This window comes from Humulus lupulus, chromosome X (genome assembly GCF_963169125.1).
Source record: "Humulus lupulus chromosome X, drHumLupu1.1, whole genome shotgun sequence".
NCBI classification, from domain to species: Eukaryota; Viridiplantae; Streptophyta; class Magnoliopsida; order Rosales; family Cannabaceae; genus Humulus; species Humulus lupulus.
Genome location: NC_084802.1, coordinates 186,838,819 through 186,866,446, shown reverse-complemented (window position 1 = coordinate 186,866,446; position 27,628 = coordinate 186,838,819). Strand labels below are relative to the sequence as shown.

The following is a 27,628-nucleotide window of genomic DNA, read 5'->3' as shown; positions in this document are numbered from 1 at the left end:
GAGCTGAATATCTCCTCCAAGCTCGTACTTTGACAACCGTTTGAATATTATAAGCTTGCGCTTCACAACCTCTGCATCCCTAGCTCGTATGGCCACTGTGCAAGTCGAGCTGCGTAAGTGGATAATAAATAGATATCTTGGTTCTTTTTCTGTATATTTATTTGCCAGCTATACCTGAACTGAGTGAATGAACTCGGGTTAAAATTAGGGTACAACATTTGCCCCCCAAGCTCCTGCTCATGTATGACGTCGTCACTTTCTGACCTACACAGTAGGGGATTTTATACTTCTGTTACACAAAACCATGCATGCCCACTACTAGAGTACTGGAAACGTGGTGTACTGCAAGTGGCATCTGTTCGGGTTTCAATGACTGCAATAATTGTCTTGTCACATTTTTGCCGCTGTTTTTCTGTTTAACCTTGGCCCTTGGATCTTGAACTAACCCAATTGGATAGCCTAGATCAATCTACACAATTTACGTATAAAAGGGATGGCCAAGTTTCAGACTTCACCACCGTTCATTTAAAAAATTTCCTCTTCTGAACCTCTCTTCTTTTCCAGAAATCCCCAAAAATTGTTCGTCGCACCCAATCACTCAAGAGTTTTCCAGGAACTCCCCTTCGCTAAGTCTACATATCACCGTCCAAGAACACACTGTAAGTATCTCATTCTTTGGTTTTAAGAGTTTTTTTTAATGGAATTTTGATCTTCACCATGTTCATCCGCATTATTCACTGTAGTCACTGTTAGACTACTTCTAAATGTTTTTAGGGAATAGGTTTCGACTTAGGTTCATTGGGTGAGTCCAAAAGTAGCTCTAGAAATAAGACATTCATAAATCTGGGAAATTTCTAGGTAAATCTAGGTAATTTTAATGTGAATTAATTTAAAGAATACCCATTCGGGATAAAGGAAACGAAGGGTTTTCAGGTTTCAAACCAGATAGCTTAAAGGTTACGTTTCTTAGGTGGTTTTATACTAAACCGCCTCCCAAGGTAAGTAGTGGTTTGACAGTCTGACACACGGATCCCAAAATATCAGGGGGCTGTTAGGAAACTGAGGCGTGTAACTTAGGGTATCGTGTGGCATCATGCGATGGGGCTGAGGCTAACCTTAGCTCATATAACAAAAGTAAACCATTCCCCCTTCGTATCCTCGCGTCATAGACCTTAAATCCTCTTAGGTCGCCTACTAACTAGGTTGTTGTACCCGTTAGGCGATCTGATGGCTCCTCAAAAGAAAATCGCCTCAAAGAAGAATGCATCAAGCTCGTCCGCTTAGCAGAGGAACAAGGGGAAGTAGATCGCCCCAGAGTCTCCCATCCCGCACTTTTTTCCGGTGGTGGAGAAGGAGCTGGTGGTTGACCCAAATGCCTACTTCGAGGCTGAACATATCGTATCAAAGATCACGACCCAGGGGAGGGTGAACAAAATATGTTGATCCATAACATAAAGGTCGGGACCAGAACTCTCCTTGCACGACCTGCATTTGAAGGGGAAGGGAGCTGCTCCCCTCTCCAAGATGACTTCGCGGCTTGGAGTGGTGAGCATCTGAAGGTTGGGGCCTTTCTTCCCTTGGACCAATACTTCGCGGACTTTTTAAATTACATGAAGTTGGCTCCATTTAAGCTCCCCCCAAATTCTTATAGACTTTTGGCAGGACTGAAATATTTATTTTTGAAGCATGAGTGGGAGGTCCCCACCCCGGCAGATATAGTATGCTTTTTCTACCTCAAAGCTACCCAGAGCAGAAAGGGCGAGGTGACAAGTTCTATTATCTCAAAAGGTTTCCGAACTCTGCCCCGGTCATCGAGCTTCCCAGCCATCCCAACGACTACAAAGACTTGTTCTTTATGTCGAATGGATTTCTGAATTTTGAACACCGATACTTCAACCGACCTCGTAAGTTCCTTACTTTTGTGACTTCAGCTCATGACATTTTATTCCTTTCAAGATATTTCTTTTGTACACGTCTTAACTGAATTTGTTTCTCGTGCAATCATATTTGCGAGGACGGGAAGTCTGTGACCCTTGGGGATCAATACGAGAAGTTGTCTAGGCTTCCACCCAGTGAGAAGGACTACCGCCAGGTCGTGAATGACGTCATGATGTTGGCGTGCAAGTTGATCAATGAAGGTCAAACATTGGCCTTGAGGTCCCGAGTTACCCTTCCGGTGATCCACAAGCTTCCCTCCTCTCAAGAGGAGGCCTTGCCAACAACTAAGGGTGAGGAGGAAGAAGAGGACGAGGTGCCTCTTATGAGGAAAAGGTGGGCTCTTGAGGCTGTCCGGGAACCTGATTTTGAATGAGTTGCGTCAGGGGCAGCAGTCGGCCCCTCCGACCAAGGTAACCCATACCCCTATAGGGAATTAGACAGGGCTATTGTTGATTTTAGGTTAGTTCGATTTAACCCAAATCAGCTCGTCCATCGTCATCCTCATGACCCAAATCATAATATAACCCTGCTCCAATGCATAGACCACCTAGTAGTACGCCATGACCATAGTTACCCTAAGGGCACAGTTGTTGTCGACAACACTTTAACCTTTAGATCCGCCATTTTTTAGGAGTATGGAACCAACCGTAAGACCTGGTCTTCTTTGCTCCAGGGTGCATTTGCCCCTAGATTTAGACAGTATGTAGATGAATCCAGCCCTAAGGAAGGACCTGAGCGTGAACCCCTTAGGATCCCAGAAATATTAACCGTAGACTCTCCCTCTCCTCCATTAATTCCAAGGCCGGAGGTCCTGCCTATCCCAGTCAAAACACTCGTGCTGGTGATAATAGACTCCTCCCCCAGCCCAGAGGGTAGGATCTTTGTTTTCTCTATCCTTGTATATGTTTTTAACAACTTTATTTGTGAACTAACACCTTTTTGTTCTTTTCAGGCGAAGAGATGGAACAACCCAGAGCTCCTGACCTCCGAACTGATTTCCAAGTGAGGAAGACTGGCTCGGGCCCCGTGGTGAAGAGGCCCAGGATTACAAAGAATACCCCCCTGCAGCGGGCAACACCTCAAGATCCCTTGCTAAGGGGAAAGACGCGAGCTCAACTCGGGAATCAGTTCCGGTGAGTTATGTTACCGCTAAGGTTCCCCCTCCTCCTCCACCTCGATTCGTGCCTCCTCAGGCCCAAGTAATACAAGCTAAGCCTCCAGCCACCACCGTCCTAGCCCCGACTGTTCGAATACCAGTAAATCCCTAGGATCTGGAAAAGATCTTTGAAGCTTTTCAGGGTATTATTTACGAGACAACGAGCCATATGGCGGGGCACGCCTATAGGGCCAACTCGAGGGATCTGAGGACCATCGAGGAGTGGAGCCCGGAGAATGTCATGGAATCAGCTATGGAAATGAACCTTACTGTAAGTTATCCGTCCTTGGTGACATATTTCTTTTTATTGTGCCCAAGGGTATATCTCTGACTTGTTTTATTATTTTGCAGTCTGCCCTAGCCCAATATCGCAGCATATCCCAGGCTAGGGCTAGAAATTATGAGCTCTGGGCTGAACTAAACGTTGCCAACACTGCCCTGACAATTGCTCAAGAAGGCGAGCAAGCCACCAAAGCTGCCTTGGTGGCTGCTCAAAAGAGTGAGCATGATGCCAAGGCTGTTCTCGCCTCGTCCCAGGAAAGCGAGCAAGCTGCAAAGACTGCATTGTCTGCCCTCTAAGCTCAAACTTCACAACTTTAGGCCAAGGTTGATGAAGCCAAAGCAAAACTGCTCGAGGCCGAGGCCGCAGTCTAAGAAGAAAAGGCGGCCTCATTGTCGTCCATGGAAGAGATGCAATACCAGTGTTGGGGCTTCAACCCAGATATGAACTTCTCTTTCATGGAACCCGGGCTGTGGGATCTGTACCTTGCAAAATTCAAGGCTCAGATTTTCCAAGAACCATCAGAGACTGGGGAGGTTTCTGTAGCAACCGAGGGGGATGGCGAGGAGGTCACATCTTCGGAGTGAGCTGGTGGAGCTCAGTGATACACCCTTTTTTTTTGTATTTGTTTGTAATTGCTTAACCGTTTTTTTTTATTAAACAATTGCCTTCGGGCTCAGTTCGAGGTTTTTTTTCTCGGGATAATTTCAATATACATCTAACTTTTCGATCTATTTATCTTTCCTTTATTATCTCTCATGTTTATGAATCCTTATTTGTACATTCGAGATTCTAGGAATCAACTTTTAGATCAGATAGATATTTTGAGCTTGGTTATATCCAAGTTTTGTGTTGATTTGTATCATACCTGTTAAGAGTCAGGCCTTGAACCCAGTTATATCCGAGGTTTTTAATTTATTTAAACTTGGTTCGTGCTTGGTTTATTGATAACACGAGCTTTAACAAGCCCTTGATATTAAAAAAATTTCCCAACTTTCCAAGTTTCAGACCTGGTTGCGTCCAGGGTTTAAATTATTTAAACTTAGTTCGTGTTAGGTTTATTGATAACTCAAGCTTTAACAAGCCCTTTGATATTAAACAATTTTCCCAACTTCTAAATTTCAGATCTGGTTACGTCCAGGATTTTAAATGATTTCAACTTAGTTCGCGCTAGGTTTATTGAAAACTCAAGCTCTTAAAAAGTTGTCGAATAATCAATTTTTCCAAGCCTCTAAGTTTTGGACTTGGTTACGTCCAGGATTTTAAATGATTTCAACTTAGTTCGCGCTAGGTTTATTGAAAACTCGAGCTCTTAAAAAGTTGTCGAATAATAAATTTTTCCAAGCCTGTAAGATTTGGACCTAGTTACGTCCAGGATTTTAAATGATTTCAGCTTACCAAGCAAGCTTAATTTTTCCAATCTTGGGTTATATGCCCCCCAAGTAACCAGAATGCAGAAACTTTCTTGGTTGCTTTTACAAAACTAGAACACGAACTCATACTATCTTAAAGATTATTTAATAATCCACCTATTATTTAATAAAATGGCTTTTATAAATAAGCCTTACATTGATGGTGGTGCTACTGATAATATTTTTTCAAATGTAGGGCGTTCCAGGTCCGTGGGACTACTTCCCCATTCAGCCGAGCTATCTTGAAAGTTCCTTCTCGCAAAACTTCAACAACCTTATATGGTCCCTCCCAATTCGGACCTAAAACACCATCCTTGGGATCTTTATTTGCTAGAAATACCCTTCGGAGAACTAGGTCGCCCAGTCCAAATCTACGCGTCCTAACTTTAGAATTAAAATAGTGAGTGATTTTTTGTTGATAATGGGTGAGCTGTAACTGTGACTCTTCTCATTTTTCTTCAATCAGATCGAGGGATGCGTTAAGTAGTCCCTCATTTTGCTCTTGGTTGAATGTCCTTTGCCTGTGAGTGGCTATCATGGCTTCGAATGGAAGGACGGCCTCGCTTCCAAAAGTTAAGGAAAAAGGAGTATGTCCTGTGGAGGTTCTATGAGAAGTCTAGTATGCCCAAAGTACTTGTGGGAGCTGTTCGGGCCATAATCCTTTGGCCTCGTCTAACCACTTCTTCAGGCTCGCCTTTAGGGTTTTGTTCACAGCCTCGGCCTGTCCATTGGCCTGCGGATATGCTACTGAGGAGAAACTCTTTATAATGTCGTATTTTCCACAGAAGTCAGTGAAGAGATCATTGTCGAATTGTGTCCCATAGTCTGACATGATCTATTTAGGAAGCCCAAATCGACATATAATACTCTTCACCATGAAGTTTACGATTCTCTTTGAAGGGATGGTTGCCAGAGGTTCGGCTTCTACCCACTTCGTGAAATATTCGATCGCCACCACTGCATAACGAACTCCTCCCTTTCCCATAGGTAGGGACCCTATTAGGTCGATTCCCCATACCGCGAATGGCCACGGGGATGAGATCATTGTAACGCCCTGCTAATTAGGGTCCATTACCAGGTGTGTTTTGAAACCAGTGCTGGACTTACTAACAAGTCATTTGGACTAAACACGTGATTAACCACTAAAGTTTGGGTACTAAAAACTTTTGATCATATCATAAAGATTTTCATTAAGTTAAAGATAAGTTCTTTGCATGGGATCCCAAAAAAACATTAGTTTAAAAGTCTATTACAAAACTCAGATTACACATTAAGCTGTCCTAAGCGGCAAAAGCTGGGTTTAACCCTAGTTCCTCTGAGCATCTCGGCCGTGGTGGTCGAGCGGACTGCATATGTACATACCAATGCTAATGCCCTCCGACTCATGGCTGGTTGAGCTTCTCTTTACCTTTACCTGCACCACAAAGCACCTGTGAGCCAGAAGACTCAGCGAGAAAACTCAATCAACAGTTCAGTGAATAAAACAACCATTAAACAATAATAACTGAATCCAGTGCACTCATTAAACCCAATTGGAGACCATAGAGTCACACAAGTGCATGTCGCACTTCCTTTCAAGTTGTTGGCATCCGAGCCAGTCAAGTGCATGTTGCACTCCCGGTGTGGCCCAGCCATGGTGGCCTGCACTCCACATACATTATGCCAATCTTAGTTTATAAACTAAGTCCATTATACCCTTGACTTATAAGTCAAGCCACCACGTGCCTCCAACTTATAAGTTGAAGCTTTGAGATTCTTAACTAATAAGAATCTCCCAGAATCCATCAAATTCTCAACTAATAAGTTGATCTCCATTTAACACCCTAGTGATACCCTAGTTTATAAACTAAGCCTCACATTCATACAAACAGTCTCATGTTCCATATAGCACACTTGACAGATAATCACACAATGCATTATAATACATCCACTCAACAATTATAAGCATAATCATAATTATGCACGTTACAGCATACCTAATCAGACATTCACAACATAATCATAATCATGTTCATCACCTTAACTGAGCTCTAAGCATGCATTCACATAATAGGTGCAGTTTTCTTACCTTTGGTCCGTATGCGGGTTACTAGCGACAACCCTCCGAGCACGATCCCCGATTCAAGCCCTTAGCGAAAACCTAGTCACAACCGCGATAAAGAAGTTCCCATCAATAACAGGTAAATAACAACTTCCAGACCAACTCTTAGCCTCCGGGACATCGAATTCCACTTAACAAGGAACTAGGATCGATCCCGAGCCTAAACGGTTAAGTTCCCATTCTAAAAATCTCACTTAAGCCAAAATTCCCCTTAAGTGCCGCGACCCCTCTCAGCTGAGCCGCGGCCCGCCTCTAAAACCAAAGGTAGCCTTCCTGGAAAACAACGCGCGCCGCGGCCCGCCTCTGCATCCGAACCCTGCGGGCCTAAAAGCCCCTTCGCAGGCCGCGGCACATCACCACGAACCCAGAATTTTCTGGGTTTTTCTGCAACCGAACCCAGCCAAAACTTAACCAAATCCGTCCCACTCCTCCAACTCAATTCCCAAACTCATAAAATCATTCTCACCAACCAAACCCAACCAATTATCATAGTGAAACACATCAAATTTACCCAAATCTATCCCTTCAATTATCAAGCATGCATAAACATATTTCCTCTAAATATTCAGCAAGCTAACCAACTAATTCAATTCAAGATCCTTACCTCAGCTGTGATGAAAACTCCCTTGAACTAATCCCCAAGCCTAACACCTTGATTCCCCAAGCCTTGATCTTCTTCAATTCTCCAAAAACTCCTCAAACCTCCTTGGCACCTAGAACAAACGAGAGAGAGAAAGAGAGTTGCTGAGTACTTTGTTTCCCTTTTGTTCCTTAACCTTCTCAGCTATCCTAGCTCACTCAAACATTAAACTTATCCCCAAAATGACCATTCTACCCCTTGTTCTTATCTTATTCATCAAGTGTTCACAAGGGCAATTTTGTCCTTTGCTTTAAATCCTGCCATCCATAATTTGCATCCTATAATACCCGTTACTTTCAATATTCTCACACGGTCACCAATAAATTCCCATTACCCACTATTCCCGGTAACGTACTAAATTACTAGAATACCCCGAACCGGGTATTCGGACCCCGTTGTGACCCTTTTCGCTAACTTGCTCATCGGGACCGCCTCTCGTCGAGTAACCCAAATATATCCACATAATAATGTGGTCTCAATCACACAAGCACATATTTAATATCTTTAAAATACAAACATAATTATATTATAATATAATTCACATAATAACTCAATTACTGCCTCCCGGCCCCCTAATCCAGGAACTAAGCCTTATTAGGAAATTTGGGATGTTACAATCATTGTTAGCTCAACTAGAGCAGCTCAGACAATTATGGCGAAACGTTGGCATTTGTTGCACTTCTGGACATACGAGATTGAATCTTTTGTTAGAGTGGGCCAAAAATAGCCCTGCCTCAGTATTTTTAGTGCTAGGTTTTTCCCCCCAGCATGATCTCCACAAAAGCCTTCGTGCACTTCTTGCAAAATGGTTTTAGCTTCCTCGGGCAGAACACATCATAGGAGAGGCAATGAATGACCATGTCGGTACAATGTCCCATCCACTATCACATTCCTCGGAGCTTGATATAGTATTTTTCTTGCATCATTTCTATCCTCAGGTAGCCTTCCTGTTGTGAGGTATTCCATTATGGGAGTCATCCGGGTCATTCTTGTGTCGATCATTTCGACTTCTACCATTTCTGTTACACTCAGACTCTCCAAGAATTCAACTGGCACTACATTCAATGTCTCAGCTTCTTTGGTGGTGGCAAGCATTGCCAAAGCGTCAGCATTAGAGTTCTGCTCGCGAGGTATCTGTTCAACAATACTGTACTCAAATTCAGACAGCTCTCCCTTCACCTTAGTTAGGTAGGCCGCCATCTTGGTACCTTGAGCTAGATATTCTCCCAACACCTGATTAATCACAAGCTAAGAATCACTATAGCATTGGACGAATTTTGCCTTGAGCTCCCTTGCCACTCTCAGCCTAGCTAGTAAAGCCTCATATTCAGCTTCGTTGTTGGATGCTTCGAATCTGAATCTCAGAGTTGTATGGAATTGATGCCCTTCTGGGGAGATTAAGATGATCCTTGCTCCCGATCCGTTATTGTTTGATGATCCATCCACGAAGATTTTCCATAATTCCTACACCAGTTCCTTCAAGAGCTCCTTTTGAAATCCGGCGCATTCAGCCACAAAATCAGCAAGGACTTGAGTTTTGATTGAGGTCTGTGGCACATACAGTATCTCGAACTGGCTAAGTTCGATAGCCTATTTTAACAGACGTCCCGACATTTCAGGTTTTTGCAACACCTGCCTTAAAGGTTGGTCGATCATGACGTTGATTGAATGGGACTGAAAATATGGTCGGAGCTTCCTAGAAGCCAATATCAGACTGAATGCCATCTTCTCTATCAGTGGGTATCGTGACTCAGCTCTGAGAAGTCTCTTGCTTACATAATATACTGGTTTTTGAGCACGGTCTTCTTCTCGGACTAACACGGCACTGACTGCATTTTCTGTCACAGCCAAATAAAGAAACAATGGTTCTCCAGACATAGGCTTAGATAACACTGGGGGCTCAACTAGGTGCATTTTTAGGTCGAGTAATGCCTGTTTGCACTCCTTAGTCCATTTAAATTTCTTGTTTCCCCTGAGCAAGTTGTAAAATGGTAGGCACTTGTCAGTAGATTTTGAAATAAAATGATTCAAAGCTGCCACCTTTCCAGTCAGGCTTTGAACTTCTTTACACGACCTGGTTGAGGGCATTTCTTCCAACGACCTAATTTTCTCGGGATTTGCCTCTATTCCCCTCGTGTTGATTATGAAACCAAGAAATTTTCCGGACGCCACTCCGAACATGCACTTCTGAGGATTCAGCTTCATGTAATACATCCTTAAGATTTCAAAACATTCTTTCAGATTGGAGACATGGTTATCGGCAGTCTTAGATTTGACAAGCATATCATCGACATACACTTCCATATTTCTCCCGATCTGATTAGTGAACATTAAGTGTTAATATGTAGTTCCGACATTCTTCAGCCCGAAGGGCATGAATTTATAACAATATACATTATTTGGGGTCATGAAGCTAGTATGTTCCTGGTCCGCAGGATTCATCGCGATCTGGTTATATCCACAATACACATCAATGAAGGACATGAGTTTGTGACCTGTCGTTGCATCTACCAACTGATCAATCCTTGGTAGTGGAAAGCAATCCTTGGGACAAGCTTTGTTCAGGTGGGAGAAGTTGATGCAGGTCCTCCATTTCCCGTTTGGCTTTGGGACCAGCACGGGATTGGCAACCCAGATCAGGTATTTTGCTTCACGAATAAACCCGCACTTTAATAGTCGAGCTACTTCTTCCTCAAGAGCTTCAGGTCAGACTGTTCCCAAGCGTCTCTGTTTTTGGGATTTTGCAGGCGCGTTCTTGTCCAAATTTAGAGTGTGTGCATGATTACACTCGGGCTTATTCCCACCATGTCTTCATGTGACCAGGCGAAAACGTCCAGATTTTCTTGTAAGAAATTGATCAGCTCCTTTTTCCTTTTATCATTTAGATTCTTCCTAATCTTTACGACTCTTGAAGCTTCATTTGGGTCAATGTTTACCTCTTCGAGCTCCTCTATAGCCTGGAGTCTATCCGTGGGTCAATGTCATCGTGTTTGGCATCGTTACTTTCCGCTTTTTGCTGATGTTCTTCCGTCCCACTAGTAACTCCTACTTCCTGGGACTCCTCGCCTCCGTCATTTATGACCATAGATTATTGCCCGGGTTGTGATTTTTTCTTCATAGAAATGCTATAGTATTCTCTGGCAACGAGCTGATCACCTCTGACAGTGTATATTCCCGCAACTGAAGGGAATTTTATTGCTAGGTGGCAGATAGAGGTTATGGCTTCAAATGTCATCAACACATGTCGGCCCAAAATCACATTGTATGCAGCCGGACAATCGATTACCACGAACTCAAGTAGCTTGGAGATAGTTCGCGAACCTTATCCCAATGTTACCACTAATTCTATCGTCTCGATGGCTGCTGACCCTTCACCAGAAAACTCGTATAGAGTCATTGAGGTTGCCTTCAATTCTGCTACAGACAACCCCATTTTTTCTAAGGTGGACCTAAAAAGTAGATTCACAGAACTCACGTTATCTACTAATGTCCTCCGGACCCTCCGGATGGCGAGATAAACAGTTATGACCAAATGATCGTTATGTGAGAATTGGACGTGGCTAGCATCATCTTCTGTAAAAATGATTAGTTTTTTTTCCAATCACTGTTGTTTCGATAACTACTGTTCCGGGACGAACTCTACTCCGTTATGGGATTTCAGTTCGTTAATGTACCTCTTCTGGGCCCCTTTGCTCGCGCCTACTAGATGAGGTCCTCTCGAAATGATGGCTATATCTCCCCCTATTATCGGAGAAGGATCATCCTGATTCTCTTGAGCTATGGTTTGACTTACATGTCTCTATTATTTTGCCTATTTCTTTATATTTTATATTTGAGTATTCTTAATAGTTTTATAAGCATTCTTAAAAATAAATTTTGTACTTTGCTTATTCCCGCAGCGAGGATACAGTCAAAGGTGGAGAATTAATACCGTATAATATGGTTTGATGACGTAAGGTCTTAATAAGATAAGTAGTCCACTATGAGCACCTATAGGTATAGTTTGATAATAGTCAAAGCCAAAGGAGCAACACCTACTTTCTATATTGGATTTTGCTCTTGTTCTTACCATAAATCTTCAAATATGAAATTTGAACTCATGTTCCAAATCCCAAATTGGGACTTTTTAAAAAATAAAATAAAGTTGTAGCCGGCCGTGTTACCAACTTTATAATCTATTAGAGCTACCTTGCATGAGTTACTACTACTTCTGCTATTACTGCTCAAAAATGGAGTTTTGGAGCTTGTCTTTCCTTCTACTCTGTATGTTTCAGATTGGGTTTTCACAATCAACCACTGACCCCAATGAAGGTTATTAATTATCTCTTAGTCTCAAATATACCAATTCAAATTTTTCTTCAGTTAGTTTCAGAATTTAATGTTTTCATCTTAAAACTCTCAGTGGCTGCGCTTAAAAAGTTGATAGACGTCTGGAAATTGGGAAGATATTTGAATCTTTCAACTGACCCTTGCAACCCAAATGCGAAATGGGCACCTGAAACTGCAAACCCTCGTGTAGCTTGCGATTGCTTGAGGGGCACTTGTCATATAACCCACCTGTCAGTTTATCATTATAACATGTTTCTTCTAATAAATGGAAATTATAATGGCTTTAAGCTTAACCTTTTGGTTTGTACAGGAAAATTTATGCTTTAGATATTTATGGTGAAATACCAAAAGAACTATTTCAGCTTAAGAAGCTGATGGACTTGTAAGATTCAAATTCTTGGGCTTATAAAGTTACTTGGGCTTGCTTACCTTGTTTTCATTGATATATTTATATTTATATAACTGTTTGATTCATGTTCTAGGAATCTTGCTCAGAATGTTTTGAGTGGCTCTGTCCCTGCTGAAATTGGACAATTAACAGAAATGCAATACCTGTAATTTCTTAACCATTATACTACTTGATTCAATTTTCTTGTTTTAACTAAAAAATTTATCATTCTTATTCTAAAATTTGAGTGATTGAACAGGAGCCTTGGGATAAACAATCTGACAGGGCCGGTGCCCCCAGAGCTAGGCAATTTAACCAAGATGGTTTCTCTGTAAGCCCATGTCTGCAATGTTTTCAGATGCAGTTTTTATGCCACTCTCTCTTTATACATTAGGGGGACCAATTTTTCACTTCTCTTTTAAAGTTTGGAACTTTGTTGATTCTTTGAAGTTCTTTTTATGTAACAGAAGTTTTAGTTCAAATGGTTTTGTGGGAGAACTACCTACACAGCTTGGAAAATTGACCTCCCTAGAGCAGTTGTAAGTTGTAATTATTGAAATAAATAGTGTATTCTCTCTCTCTCTCTCTTTGAATGTGCTTGGTGATATATCTGATTAATTGTATTTTTTTTTAATTCAGGTACATTGATAGTAGTGGAGTTAAAGGACCAATTCCGCTAGAATTTGCAAACTTAAAATCCCTTAGAATTCTGTACTCATCTGACTTTTCCTATACATATCTACAGATTGTAATTTTTTTTCCAACTACTGAAAGGTCTGGACTGGATGTGTGTCATACTCATAAATTCATTGGTGAATTCTTTTCCTGTTTCAGTTGGGCATCTGACAATCTCTTTACTGGAAAATTCCCAGAATTCTTGGGGACCCTTACTGAATTCGTAGACCTGTATTTATCAATATTTCCCATTAATTTTTATGAAACTAAGATTAAATTTTCCTACTTTTAGTGTTTGAAGATTATACTATTTTTAACTAATGCTAATCTTCTATCAGACGAATTGAAGGAACGTCTCTTGAAGGCCCAATTCCTAGCAGTTTTAGTGCTCTAACTAAACTTGAGACCCTGTAAGATCTTCTATTTATGATTCATAATAAGCTCATTACCAAGCAGAAGCTCCTTTCTCTTTTGTTGCTTTTGCTCATGTTTATGCTGTAAATATGAAGTGCTTACTCTCTTATTGCATGTGCTTTATGTAGGAGAATTGGTGATCTAAGCTTGGAAGATTCTTCTCTTAATTTCTTGGAAAATCAAACTAGTTTGTCCATTCTGTATGGTTCTTCCTACCTAAACTCAAAAGAACAATCACTTGACTCTATTGTGAAATTTCAATTTAGTTGACATTCTTTGGCAACTGGGTCTGTAGGACTTTGAGAAACTGTCGATTGTCTGGTGAAATTCCAAGACGAATTGGAAGACTGGTTCGGTTGCAACAACTGTAAGTAGGCTTGTTATCTGCAATTCTATGTGATCGACTCTAGTCACAGTACTGTCTCGGCTACTGTTATGTATAAGGTTTATGGTTTTTCTTCCTAACAAGGACACTTTCTATAATTGATTGTTCCATTTCATTAATTTGTTCTGTTCATTCCCACAGGGACTTAAGCTTTAACAAGTTGACTGGCTCAATACCAAACTCATTCCAAGACTTGTCAATGTTAAGTTACCTGTGAGTAGATCTTTTATTTCCTTTCACATTCGCTGCTCCACAGTACCCTATTCCCTCATCAAATTTTCCAATACTATTTTCTATGAATCTGTCTGTATCAAAAAACGCTCATATGGTTCTTTTTATCAATTGATCATGATTATCTGAAGACATGAGTTCACTTTTATTTATTACAGATATCTTGGAAACAACAACTTGAGGGGAGAGTTACCTGAGAGTATCATTACTCCAAAGCTTTTAGCATTGTAAGAACATGATATGGTTGTTAACTGAAAGTTCCATGCTTTTCTAGTTTACGACTGATCTTAGTAAAAACATGATATTCATAGTAATATATCCCCTATGAACAATAATGACTGCTTTAAATATATCTTTGCAGTCTATTCAAGCATCGTTTATTGTTTGTTCATCTGACCTGTATATCATGTTGATGAGAAAATCAGAAATCTAAAACTAATGAGCACTGCTTAATGACATTAGAAATTCCTAGCTGTACATCTTTTAATCATTCTGCCATTTCTTAAATTTAATATGAATATTGCTCATGACAACAGAGATGTTTCTTTCAACGATATATCTGGAAATGTTCCTCCAAACTATGAAAAAACAGGACTGTCATTGTAAGTTCTAAAAACTTTCTCTACTACGTGGCATGGTTATAGTATGCGAGACAGCGTTTTCCTTGAACTAACCATTTTTTTTTCACTTCAGGAATGTCCTCGGAACTTCAATCAATGCAAACAATTTACTAGACAGGTGAAAATAAAAACCTTGCTATCTATCTTACAACGCTTCAAGATTAAACTTAAGACTTTAATCCCTTGTTTTCTAGTTCCAGTGGCCTTTATGATTCTTCATTCTAAAAAGAAAGAAAATAAAAGGCTTATTGTATTTGGAATAGCATATCTGATATTTTCAATGGTCATGGAGATAGGAAATCACTTGACCTTCTGCTCTGCCTCCAACAAGAGAGCAAATGTGCTAATAAAGTACCAACATGTAAGTGAAAAGGTTTTCTTCCTTGTTCTTCATCAGTTTATGAGAGTGATTGTCGTTGCTCTTTGTGCATACAAACATACATACATACATACATACTCTTTCCATTGTTTAAGCTACCTACTGAAGAAAAAAAAAGTTTATTTGTGAGTATCATCAGAACACACTTTCTCTTTATAGCATCATTCTCTGTTAAAAGTGGTGGGACAGAACTAGTATCTGCATCAGGCACCAAGTATGCAGATGATTCTGAACAACTAGGAGCAGCGTCATTGTACACAAATTCTAAGTTCAACTGGGCAGTAAGCAATACCGGAAACTTCCTGTTCAGTCCAAAAGGGCCTCAATACATAGCAAGTACAGATTCTCAAATCACAGAAACTTTGGACTCTGAACTATACAAAACAGCTAGAATTTCGCCAAACTCGCTAAGATACTTCGGCTTTGGTTTGGCGAACGGGGAGTATGTAGTTGAGCTTCACTTTGCTGAGATAGCAATGGAGGACAGTCGATCTTGGAGAGCCCTTGGGAGGCGCATATTTGATGTTTACATTCAGGTAAATGGCTAAATTTGAACCTCACTCATAGCATCAACTTTTGCTGATATTAAAACAAGGCCACACCATTAGTGATACCCCAATTCAGAAAAGCCTTTTTCAACTCAACTAACAAACAACTGAGTACTACAATATTTTGAACTCCCATGGTTTTGATTGATCTTAATTAGGGTGACAAAGTCCTAGAAGACTTCAATATTCAGAAAGAAGCAGGGGGGTCGAAAAGGGCACTGGTCAAATCATTCAAAGTCAATGTGACGAACACAGTCATGGATATCCACTTCTTTTGGGCCGGGAAAGGAACTTGCTGCATCCCATTTCAAGGCACATATGGACCTTTGGTGTCGGCCATTAATGCCTACCAAGGTTCCTTTCTTTATTTGACCTTCATATCTACATGCATGGCATATTAAATCTCACATCACATACGTATTGTGTTTAGCAGGTGGAATTGGTTCAGCTTCGAACAGTAACAAGAAGAAGGTTGGAAAAGTAGTGGGGATAGCAGTAGGATGTGCGGCGGGCGTGGCCATTATCTTGTCAATGTTCTATCTTTGGTGGACAAAGCGTGCGTTACGACACACACAAGTAGAAACGGACTCACCCAAAAAATGATTAAACTCATCAAACAATAGGATGGTTTCTTATCATTTATCCTCATGCTCTAAGCTCTGTTCAGATGTTTAATAATTATAACAATATTAATTAATAAAATAAAACAGCAAAGTGCAAAGGGATAATTTTGAAACTTATCTTTAAAATGTAATGAAACATTTCGTTGTTAATATGAAAACTATGGTTGATGCAATGCAACTTTTCAATTTGGATTGAATGTCCATGTCTTACAGAGACGCTATTTAGTTTAGCACTCACTTTTGTCACCAAACACCCACTACCTATTTTTGCTTATATTTCTTTGTAAAGAGTTTTAAGAGCATTAATCATATTAGTTTTTTAATAAATAATTTAATGAGACGACGTCCAAAGAAAATAAATAACGAAAAATAAATGTTTACTGAAACTACGATCACGGTGGGACTCGAACCCACAATCTCCCGCTCCGGAGGCGAGCGCCTTATCCATTAGGCCACGCGATCGTATAACCTTGCTAGTACTATCATGTTATATAAATTTTATTTAAAATTACCTTTAACGCTTACTTCATGTTTTTTTCTTTACATTTTTATATGATTTACGTAGTATTCTTAAATTTTTTATGAACTGCACGGTGCACAATGATTCTTCTTGATTCTCAAAATATATATATATATATATTTATATATATTGAGAAATTTCAATTTTAATGCTTGATAAATGCTATGATTATAAAAAAATATTAGGTATATTAAAAATTTCAAAATAATGTTATTTTTTGCACTTTACTTGCCCTTACTATTTCCTCCTCACTTCTCACTTCTCTCTTGTCTCTTGTCTCTTCCCTCTCTCTCTCTCACCTCACAACACCACTATCATACTAAATATTGTATTTCAAACGAATTTGGGCATGATTTTTTAGTTTTTTGCAATTTTTTTCAAATCTGCAACTCTAAAATCTGCAGAAAATCGACCTTACTCGATGGGACCTTCAAAATCATGATTTTTTTATGAAAAAATGACTTTGCTCGATGGTGGTTCGATAGTAGCTCGATAGTGGCTCGATGGTGCTTGATGCAATTCTTGCAATAGACATAATTTTTCACTCAGGAGTCCGTTTGTGGTGATTTTTTTTTTTTTTGTATTTTTTCAAGATCTACACGTTTGACATGTTAACATACACATTTGTGAAGTTTAACACTTGTAAAAAATACAAAAGTGCAAACATGCCTCATGTTTAAGATATCTTTTGGTATATTTTTAAGTTTAAAATTACCTTTAAGGCTCGCTTCATGTTTTTTTCTTTACATTTTTATATGATTTATGTAGCATTCTTAAATTTTTTATGAACCGCACGGTGCGCAATGATTCTTGATTCTCAAAGGGAAATTTTAATATGTATGCTTGATAAGAGTTATAATTACAAAAAAATACTAGGCATATTAAAATTTACAAAATAATGCTAATTTTTTGCACATTACCCAAAATGCCCTTTTCACTTCTTCCTCATTCTCATTTCTCTCTTCTCTCTTCTCTCTTCCCTCTCTCTCTCTCTCTTATTTCACTCTCTCTCACCTCACAACACCACCACCACACTAAATATTATATTTCGAACAGATTTGGACATGATTTTTGGGTTTTTTTTGCGATTTTTTTCAGATCTGAAACTCTGAAATCTGCAAAAAATCGACATTGCTCGATGGTGGTTCGATGGTGCTCGATGCCAGCTCGATGAGACCTTCAAAATCATGATTTTTCATGAAAAAATGACTTTGCTCGATGGTGGTTCGATAGTAGTTCGATAGTGGCTCGATGGTGCTCGATGCCAGCTCGATGAGACCTTCAAAATCATGATTTTTCATGAAAAAATGACTTAGCTCGATGATGGTTCGATGGTAGCTCGATAGTGGTTCGATAGTGCTCGATGGTGCTCGATGCAATTCTTGTAAGAGACATAATTTTTCACTCGGGTGTCCGTTTGGGGTGATTTTTTATTTTATTTTGGGTATTTTTTCAAGATCTACACGTTTGACATGTTAATATGCACATTTGTGAAGTGTAACACTTGTGAAAAATACAAAAGTGCAAACATACCTCATGGTTAAGACATCTTTTGGTATATTTTTAAGTTTTAAACTTCCTAAATATGCATATTAACATGTCAAACGTGTAGATCTTGAAAAAATACCCAAAATCAAAAAAAAAAATCACCCCAAACGGACACCCGAGTGAAAAATTATGTCTCTTACAAGAATTGCATCGAGCACCATCGAGCACCATCGAGCACCATCGAGCACTATCGAACCACTATCGAGCTACCATCGAACCATCATCGAGCTAAGTCATTTTTTCATGAAAAATCATGATTTTGAAGGTCTCATCGAGCTGGCATCAAGCCACCATTCGCTGGGGCCTTCAAGATCAAGATTTTCATGAAAAAATGACTTAGCTCGATGGTGGTTCGATGGTAGCTCGATAATGGCTCGATGGTGCTCAATGCAATTTTTGTAAGAGACATAATTTTTCACTCGGGTGTCCGTTTGGGGTGATTTTTTTTTTGATTTTGGGTATTTTTTCAAGATCTACACGTTTGACATGTTAATATGCACATTTGGGAAGTTTAAAACTTAAAAATATACCAAAAGATGTCTTAAACATGAGGTATGTTTGCACTTTTCTATTTTTTACAAGTGTTACACTTCCCAAATGTGCATATTAACATGTCAAACGTGTAGATCTTGAAAAAATACCCAAAATTAAAAAAAAAATCACCCCAAACGGACACCCGAGTGAAAAATTATGTCTCTTACAAGAATTGCATTGAACACCATCGAGCACTATCGAACCACTATCGAGCTACCATCGAACCACCATCGAGCTAAGTCATTTTTTCATGAAAAATCATGATTTTGAAGGTCTCATCGAGCTGGCATCGAGCACCATCGAGCCACTATCGAACTACTATCGAACCACCATCGAGCAAAGTCATTTTTTCATGAAAAATCATGATTTTGAAGGTCTCATCGAGCTGGCATCGAGCACCATCGAACCACCATCGAGCAATGTCGATTTTTTGCAGATTTCAGAGTTTCAGATCTGAAAAAAAATCGCAAAAAAAACCTAAAAATCATGTCAAAATCTGTTCGAAATATAATATTTAGTGTGGTGGTGGTGTTGTGAGGTGAGAGAGAGTGAAATAAGAGAGAGAGAGAGGGAAGAGAGAAGAGAGAAATGAGAATGAGGAAGAAGTGAAAATGACATTTTGGGTAATGTGCAAAAAATTAGCATTATTTTGTAAATTTTAATATGCCTAGTATTTTTTTGTAATTATAACTTTTATCAAGCATACGTATTAAAATTTCCCTTCTCAAAATATATATATATAAGTAAATAATAAGTCCTCTAACTAAAATTAAAATTAAATTGTAAAATTTTAACAACTATACTATTTAAGAAAATGTATGAATACTTGCCATATGTTTAAAGTTTTATTGTCTCACTCTGAGTATTGTTATTTTAAGCTCTGTCAAATTTTTTTTAAAAGTGGCTCATAGATTAGTTTTGCTTACAATTTGGTTAGACAATGAAATTTTTGGATAGAAGATATTATCTAACCAATGACGGAGCTAGGAGCTAGAGGTTGCCATGACTCCCACCCCAACTTTTTTATTTCTACATTTTGCACCATATATTTTTTCTAAAATTAATATAAATATGTATATAAATTTATGTTGCCCCCTCTAATATTAATAAAAAAATTTGTACATTTACATATATTGCAGGGGAATTAGCATAAAAAAAACATAATGTTTTGAATTTTTTTTTAATTAATATCTAATTTTTTTTATTGTAGCAAAAGTATCCAATGTCAATTTTTTCCTTAACAGTTATGTTAAATGATGACTAAGTGTACACATGGCACTCTATAATTTATCCATTTATAAACAAATATTAAAAATAAATTTTAATTGCTGTTAAAATAAAAAAATAATTAAAATACATTTAAAATTTTAAAAATAACAAAAAAAATATTTAAATCAATTAAAAATTAAATTTAAAAACTTTTTCTTTTTCTTCTTCTTCTTCTTCTACACTCTATCGTTCTTCATTATAAAAAAAAATCAAAATCTAAAATTCATATCAAATAAAAAATAATAATCTTATAAATTGCAAAAAAAAATGCTCTGACCATCAACAAGCTCTGTATTTTGATTCAATGTCTATATTTCCATTAAAAAAATTCATCAATCATCATTCTCAAACCCAACATTCATTCTATTGAATCATACACAAACCCATAAACTCATCTCAGTTTAATCTTGTAACAACAAACATTCAATATTAGAAAAGTCATTCAAGTCTCACACTCAGCGTCTGATCCATCTCCTCAAGAACAACAAGAAAAAAAAAATCAAGAAATATGAATATCAACTCTGAGAATTTGACTTTGTATGTCCATTTAATGCATAAAGACGATTTGGTTACAACCTTAAACTCTAACTCTTATATGTATTATTTCTAACAATGATTTTGTTGCTACAAGAAAAAAAAAAGTAGTTCCAGCTTTTAATTTGATTTTCTTGTGAAATATTATATTCTATTGTAACCGGTTACAATAATAAGAATGTGATTGTTTATATTTTTCTTCCTGTAGATTTGCTGAAGAAAAAAAAACTAAAAGTTCAAAACTAGTTACAGTATTAGAAACTGAAATTCTTGTGAAATGTTGTATTCTGTTGTAACCAGTTACAATAATAAATGTTACAGGAAAATTAAATTCGTTATTGTTTAACCCAATTTTGACTTGATGGCGTGGCTTCTACAAAAGAGACATGTAGTGTCATACCACATTAAATTCAGAGAGTTGTTCGGAAGGAGTAGCTGCTCTAGAGGCTACATCAGAATATAAAAGATTGTTTAACAAATATCCAATAACCTGCTCGATGGGAGAGCAGAATAGTACCATCCCATTAAGCTAGTCAGAGTACAAGACTTTCTCGATGAGCAAGACGCTTTAACCCAAAGATCCAGGTTTAACGAGACACCTCAAATATCCCATGAAATTGCTCGGAGTACAAGACTAGTAACTGACTGTACTGATCCCAAACCTACACGGGTAGGGCCTAGATTTTCTTGTAAGGGCCCATAGCCCACTAAGACTCTCTATAAATAAGGGGTTCGTTCAATCATTAAGGCTAAGTGAAAATTGCGAGAGGAAACGCTAAAGAATTCTTTTGTAAGCACTTTACATACAAAACCCTTCGAATTGTATTCTTTTGTCAGCTTAAGAAACTCAGTTGAACCCTATTTCTTCTTGATCTTGAGTTTGACAATTCTTTGATAAATAAAAGTGCAAGTGGACGTAGGTCATTTCCAACTCTTGGGGCCAAACCACTATAAAACATTTTGTGTTGTTTTCTTAATTCCAGTTTGTTATAATTCATTTCTATCATTTAAATTGACTCAGTGTCGATGACCAAAATGTTGGTCAATATTTTGGTGCTTTCATTGAGAGTTGAACTCAAGATTTTATTTTATTAGATCCATCTGAAGCAATGACTATCACTATTAGAAGCCAAAGTCAAGAGCCACAAGGGGGGAAACCTAACATAGCCCATCCTAACCACCCATCGAGCAGTCAGATCCCTCATTTGCACCCTGCTCATCCATTTCATCCTCCTGGAAACCTACCTCCACCAGCCACATTCGGGCATGATGAGCCCCATGTGGACTTAGGAGAATAGTCGCACCCTGACCTTGAACAGCTGAAAGGGTTCATGGGGCAGATGCAGGAGAAACTCATTGCCATGGATGAAAGTCAGGCAACTGCTCTAGAGGCTATATCTGAAGCCCTTAACAATCAACGACAAGATTTTCAAGGCTGGATGGATCAGAGACAGTGAACTCTTGAAGCTCGCCAAGAAGAAGCTGGTCATTGTAATGCTGAGGCAGCAAGGTTGCAAGAGGTCGTCTTGTCACAAAATTAAGCAGCGAGATCCCGACTAGTGGATCCTCAGCCTGAGAACATTGGTCATGCAAATTCTGAAACCCAACGACCAGCTGGTCAAGCCCCAGAACCTGCCCAGTAATCGCGGTCTCGTGACCAAGCGGTCTCTCCTAGCCCTGCTAGGAGTCATCACTCCCATAGGGGAGTTCAGTCAAGGGTGCATCGATCGCTCCATCAATATGAACGGGTGCTTCCTAATAGGGAGCAAGGTTGTGCTAGACAAGTGGCTAGAACAGGAAGACCTGCTAATGAGTACCCTAGGAAAGCAGCCTCAAGAGGTGGGCAGCCTCTGAATTATGAAGCTGGTCCTTAGTACCGACAACCAAAGAATGAGAGACCTGCTAGCCAGAATTGAGGCTAGCCACTTCACTTTTTTGGACACAATTGTTGTGGTAACGATCCAAAATTGCTAATAAGGCTTAAAGGCCTTGATTAGTGTGTCGGGAGGGCATAGCTGGTATTTATATGAATAAATGATTAAATGCATGATTTTATGAGTATGTGGATATATATATATATATTTGTAGCTTGTGGCTCGAGACGATCCTAGTGAGCGGTTTAGCAAAATAGTCACGGTGGGGATTTATATCCAGCTCGGGGAGCCTGGGGGTATTTCTGGGAACTTGAGAAATATATTGGAGATTATTAGACATTTGGGGAAATAATTGGCTATTAACTAGATGACGGGAATTAAGTGGTAAATATTAGGGACACTCGAGGAGTTAGCCGGAATTGGGAACAAATGACCAAAATGCCCTTAGAGTGTTTTAAAATGCTTGATTTAAATGGGAGGGTAAAATAGTCTTTTTCCTATTAAGATATATACTTGTTATATCTGATTATTTGGAGTTAGTGGAATGTTTAGAAACAAGTAGAAGCTGAAAGAAAAGGGAAAGAAGGAAGGAAATAAAGAAGAAAAAAACAGGGGCTCTTTCTCTCTCACGGTTTAGGTCATTCTTCACCTTTTCTTGTGAGTTTTGGAGCTGGAATTCCAAGGAAGGTCCAGGGGCTAGAGGATTCAACAGGAGTTAGTCACCCAATTAAGGTACAGTTTAAAGTTTGTTCTTAAGCTTCTAAGTTTTGTTGGAATGGATTTCTAAAATTGGTTTTTGGTGGAAGTTGAGGGAATTAAGCTTGAAGAATTGAGGAGTTGAAAGCTGGGAAGGTTTGGAGGATAACCTAGGGTCGGTTTCCCCATCAAAGGTAAGAAATTCTGAGCTTGATCATCTAAGTTGCTGGGTTAGTTCTGAGTTTCTAATTGAGTTCAAGTCTTATTTTCTTTGTTTGGTGATGCATGTGGCTAGGTTTTGTTTTGTTGAGTCATGTGGGATGAGATGTAAGGGATGGTAGGCTCAATTTAGAGTGTGGTTGAGCTTTGGAGAAGTTTTGGTTCGGGGAAATTCGAAGGAAAACTCAGGGGAAGTTTTGGTGCTGTAACTAGCGTTGTAGCGCTTGCCTTTGGGCGCACAACGCTAGGCCTGGGTTGTCGGGGCGCTTTTGGCTCTGTTTGTAGCGCTATAGCGAGGGCACTATAGCGCTACCCTGCCTCTAGAAATAGGTTTTGGGTGTTTTTCTTAGGGTTTTTGCTTGGGGGCTCGGGGGTCGATTCCACCACCCTATTTGGTGGAATTAGGCTTTCCAAGGGCTTGGGATTTGTCCCGAAGCTGGGTTATGAAATTGAGTTAATGATGGTTCTATTTTTCGGTTATGACTAGGTTTTCGCTAGGGCTCAGACGGGATCGTGTTCGAGTGTCATCTCATTTAGCCGAGGCACTCGGAATTAAAGGTAAGAAAACTGCACCAGGTTTTGTGGTTATGTTGGGACTAAGAGTTCCCTATATCTATATGTGATGTCATGAGATGGTATTATACCATGTGACATGTGATAAATGACCTAAGAGTGCCGGAATCAATATTTGCGCACAGGACGCGGCTCGGCCACTGGTAGTTGAGGTTAATCAAATAATCACTGAGCATGGCCTAAGTGAGCCAGATTCAGTGGGTTGAATACTGGGCTCGGCCTAAGCGAGCCGATGATAGTGACTTAAACAATGAAATGATTATTGATGTTAATCTGATGATTGTGGCATACTCATTGTCTGGATGGCTATTTACTGGTTTGTTGATTGATTGTGTTGATTATGTGTATGATGCAGTCTATTAAGTATTTGATTAATGCTCTGTGAATTACCTGATTATAGTTATTGATTATGTTATGCATTATAGTTTTCTCGCTAGGCCTCGCTTCACGAGTGCTTTGTGGTGTAGGTAGAGGCAAGGGTTTGGTGCTTCAGCCATGAGTTGGAGAGCTCTGGGGGCGAGGTGTACATTGTCAGCTGCTCGGCCGCCACGGTCGAGGGTTTGTACAGGGACGGAAACCTAAAATTGTATAATTTGCCATTAGAGTGGCCATGGTATTTATAACTTTTGGAATTTTTGTAAACATGTCTTTTAAACCCTGTTTTAGGATCCCATGTACTAAACAATTATTTTAATAAAGAATATCTGCTTATGACCAAAATCTTTTAAACTTAACCTGTTTATGATTATAGGATCACGTTTTCAACTATATGACTTAATTAGCAAGTCTTGCACCTTTATCATCACACAGTGTAACGGTCTTGGCTACCCAGGGTGTTACAACTTGGTATCAGAGCGTCCTAGGTTTAAGGGTTCCTGAAGACTGGCTCGACATGTACACTTGCCGCTAAAGACAAGCTCGACTCAGGGTTTCGTAGTTGGATATATGAGATTATGTGCTTAAGTGTTTGAATAGAATATGAATGCATTAATTTGTATGATTAATAGGGAGCATGAGATTCTGATAGGGCCTGGCCCTTGACTGCTGTGTGGTGGTATTGAGGCATGCTTATTAGCATTGCTATTGCATGTGGATGAATGTTTAGATAATGGTTTGTATATTGATTACATGTGGTTAATTTTCTAAATTGAATTTAAATGCTTAATCTGTTTATTAGTATATGGGAAGCATGATGAACATGATTACATTTAGTAGCAATGAATTTGTTAGTTAATGCATAATAACGTAGACTAGTGTTTGTTATGCTTTATGTGTATGGTTATTGTGATTGTTTGGACCTGCCCGTGGGATGGTTCTGGATATGAACATCAGGGCTGAGGGGTTTAGTCAGTAATGGCGGATGAATTCAGACTGTTTGTGCTCAGAATGGTTAAATGGACTTTGTGATTATATGGTAGGGATTGTAGATGATAGGTAGGGATTGGAACCCTCCATCTGCCCTGAAGGTTGTAGCAAACGTTCGCTAGTATGTGGGTAAGTTGTGAGGCCTAATAAAGGAGACTAGATGGGTGAAACAGCGAGTCCTTCTGGGGAAAGAGCTGTTTTGTATAGTGTAACAACAGGGGCACCAGTGTTGGTTGACTTAAAGGTATAGACAGTCAGGAGTGCTATAGGGAAGGCTTTAGAGGCATTACTCTCTGGTTATGAGGAAGTTTTGGATGTGCCCAGAAATTGATTAGAGGGTGAGCGTAGTTAATCCCATCCTTGTTTACATGAAGGTGATAGAATGGTGGCGCTAAGTGGTTGTGGCAGAAGAATGCCTGAAAATAGTACTCTGACCCAAGATGTTGTTATAAAGGTGTTGACCGCGTTTTTGGCCAACGACGAGTAGACGTCAAAACTACAAAAACCTTCAAGAGAAATAAACGACACATACGATTTTTATAGTGGTTCAGCCCCAATGTGTTGGCAATAGCCTAATCCACTTAGAGTTGTGATTATAGATCTACACTCAAGATCAGATGAACCTGAGTCAACTGAGTTTCTTCAGTGCAGATTATAAGAATACAAGAATTCTCTCAAATACAAGTACTCTCTCTCTCTAGAAAATTCAGATCAAAAGTTTAAAAGCCCAAAAATCCCTTTCTGATACCATAATCCTTGTATTTATAGGCTTAGGATCGCACAGATGATATCCCCCATAATCGGGATATTTTATTATTCACATTTTATTTAAATTACAACAATATTCAAAATGTAACAGTACACCATATTCCTGGGATAAATGAGAGATTCCCGCGTATGCCAAGACCGATTCTTATTGAAGCCGTTTCTGGGAATCTTGACGCAGTCCTGCTCTATCTAGTTGATCCATATCACCTTCAGTCTGGTCGGCCACACCTTTACTGGGCAGTCATGCACTCAACTGGGCAGTCATGCACTTGACTGGGCAGACATGCACTTAGCTGGTCGGACATGGTCATGACCGATCGGCCAAGTTCATGCTTGGTCGGACAAAGTCATGCCTGGGCAGACAAGGTCATTCCTGGGCAGACAAACTCGTGACTGGTCGGACAAGATCATGCCTGGTCGGTCATGACACTTCTCAAGCCAGTCAAAATTCTTCGATGGCCTACTGGGCTACTCCTAAGCCAGGTCACCCAACCATTCTTTTCCACTTGTCATTTCTATTGCCACATCATCATTTTCAAATTTTGGGGATAACATTTGCCCCCCAAGTTTATTATATGATATCTCACATAATAAACTTTTTTCTCCACAGTTGACGGCACTATATAAAAAAATAACTGTTCATCTTCCCGCCATGCAGCATACCACAACTCCACAGACCACGATCACTGCAAATAACTGCTCATAATCATGGGGAGAAAAAAAAATATCCCAGGAATTCTAAGGGACCAAATATAAGTGGTAACTCCCACTTTTTTCCTTTAAATAAGCCCCCATACTTACACATTCCCACACACACAAGAAAATTAGATTTCAAAAACCCTTCATCTTCTTTTTTCTTCCTTGGCCGAAACCTCTTCTCTCCTTCCTTTGGCCGAAAGTTCACAAGCTTTCAAGGAGGAGTTTCTCATTTCTTCAAGCATTCTCCAAGGGCTCTTCAATATTGAGTAAGTTTTCTCTTCCATGCCCTCATGTTCTTGTAAATTTTTTTTTTAAAAACTCCATCAAAAAACATATAGTGGCCGAAACTTCTTGGGAATTTTTTCTTGAATTTTGTCTATGAATCTTGGAGATATAATGTGTGTGGTGGCTGTTTTGATTTTGTTTAGACTATGGGTAACCTAATATTATCTTCAATTTCATAGGATTTTAAAGAAAAATAGATCATTTTAACCTAAATCATGAATATGGGTTTTGCGGTTTTTGATGGCATAGGTGGTTTCAAGAACATTGATAAACCTTTCAATTTCCCACTTTGATCTTGTAATTGTGTATTTTACATGAGAAAACATGTTTGTGTTAGGGATTTTAGGCTCTTGCACTTTTTTCTTTTCTTTTCGGAATGGGTTTGTAGTGAGATTTGGGGTCATTCGGCCATTGTTGCATCATTTTTTCCTTTATAAAAATGTGGTCTGATCGGACCATGGGTGAGCTCCTCGGTCCCAAGTGTGTCCGATCGGACCCTTGGCTTTGGGCTCGGGCCATTTGAACCCCGCGGTCCTTAGGCTCACTCCTCGAACACGTTGCCTCTTTTCGGAAAACAAGTGTGTCCGACCAGATACGTGCTTTGGAGCTCCTCGGAGAGGCTCGG

At 39.4% G+C, this 27,628-nt stretch overlaps 1 protein-coding gene and 1 non-coding gene across 3 annotated transcripts; one reads left to right on the top strand and one right to left on the bottom strand.

The window, feature by feature from the left end:
- Positions 1–11,539: 11,539 nt before the first annotated feature.
- LOC133806609 (probable LRR receptor-like serine/threonine-protein kinase At1g56130) lies at positions 11,540–16,316 on the top strand. Of its 2 annotated transcripts, none has more exons than XM_062244698.1 (19): positions 11,540–11,838; positions 11,930–12,086; positions 12,167–12,238; positions 12,339–12,410; positions 12,504–12,575; positions 12,712–12,783; positions 12,884–12,955; positions 13,079–13,150; positions 13,258–13,329; positions 13,462–13,533; positions 13,629–13,700; positions 13,860–13,931; positions 14,108–14,176; positions 14,486–14,551; positions 14,643–14,687; positions 14,866–14,930; positions 15,108–15,484; positions 15,655–15,850; positions 15,927–16,316. In XM_062244698.1, the coding sequence occupies exons 1-19, from the start codon at positions 11,721–11,723 to the stop codon at positions 16,097–16,099; spliced, it is 1,986 nt and encodes a 661-aa protein (XP_062100682.1). In that variant the 5' UTR covers positions 11,540–11,720; the 3' UTR covers positions 16,100–16,316. The 2 variants fall into 2 exon arrangements, with proteins under 2 accessions (XP_062100682.1, XP_062100683.1); XM_062244699.1 differs by having other exon boundaries at positions 11,541–11,838; positions 15,930–16,316.
- A 192-nt stretch (positions 16,317–16,508) lies between these two features.
- Positions 16,509–16,581, bottom strand: TRNAR-CCG (transfer RNA arginine (anticodon CCG)). Its single transcript has one exon. It is a non-coding gene; the product is annotated as a tRNA-Arg (tRNA).
- Between the last annotated feature and the right edge of the window lie 11,047 nt (positions 16,582–27,628).

Bases quoted from the DNA above. Each gene is read 5' to 3' on its own strand.
- LOC133806609 (XM_062244698.1), top strand. From the start codon at position 11,721: ATGAGTTACTACTACTTCTGCTATTACTGCTCAAAAATGGAGTTTTGG. The intron at 13,701-13,859 runs GTAAGTAGGCTT...TCATTCCCACAG, and splicing joins CTGGTTCGGTTGCAACAACT to GGACTTAAGCTTTAACAAGT. The intron at 14,552-14,642 runs GTAAGTTCTAAA...TTTTCACTTCAG, and splicing joins GAAAAAACAGGACTGTCATT to GAATGTCCTCGGAACTTCAA.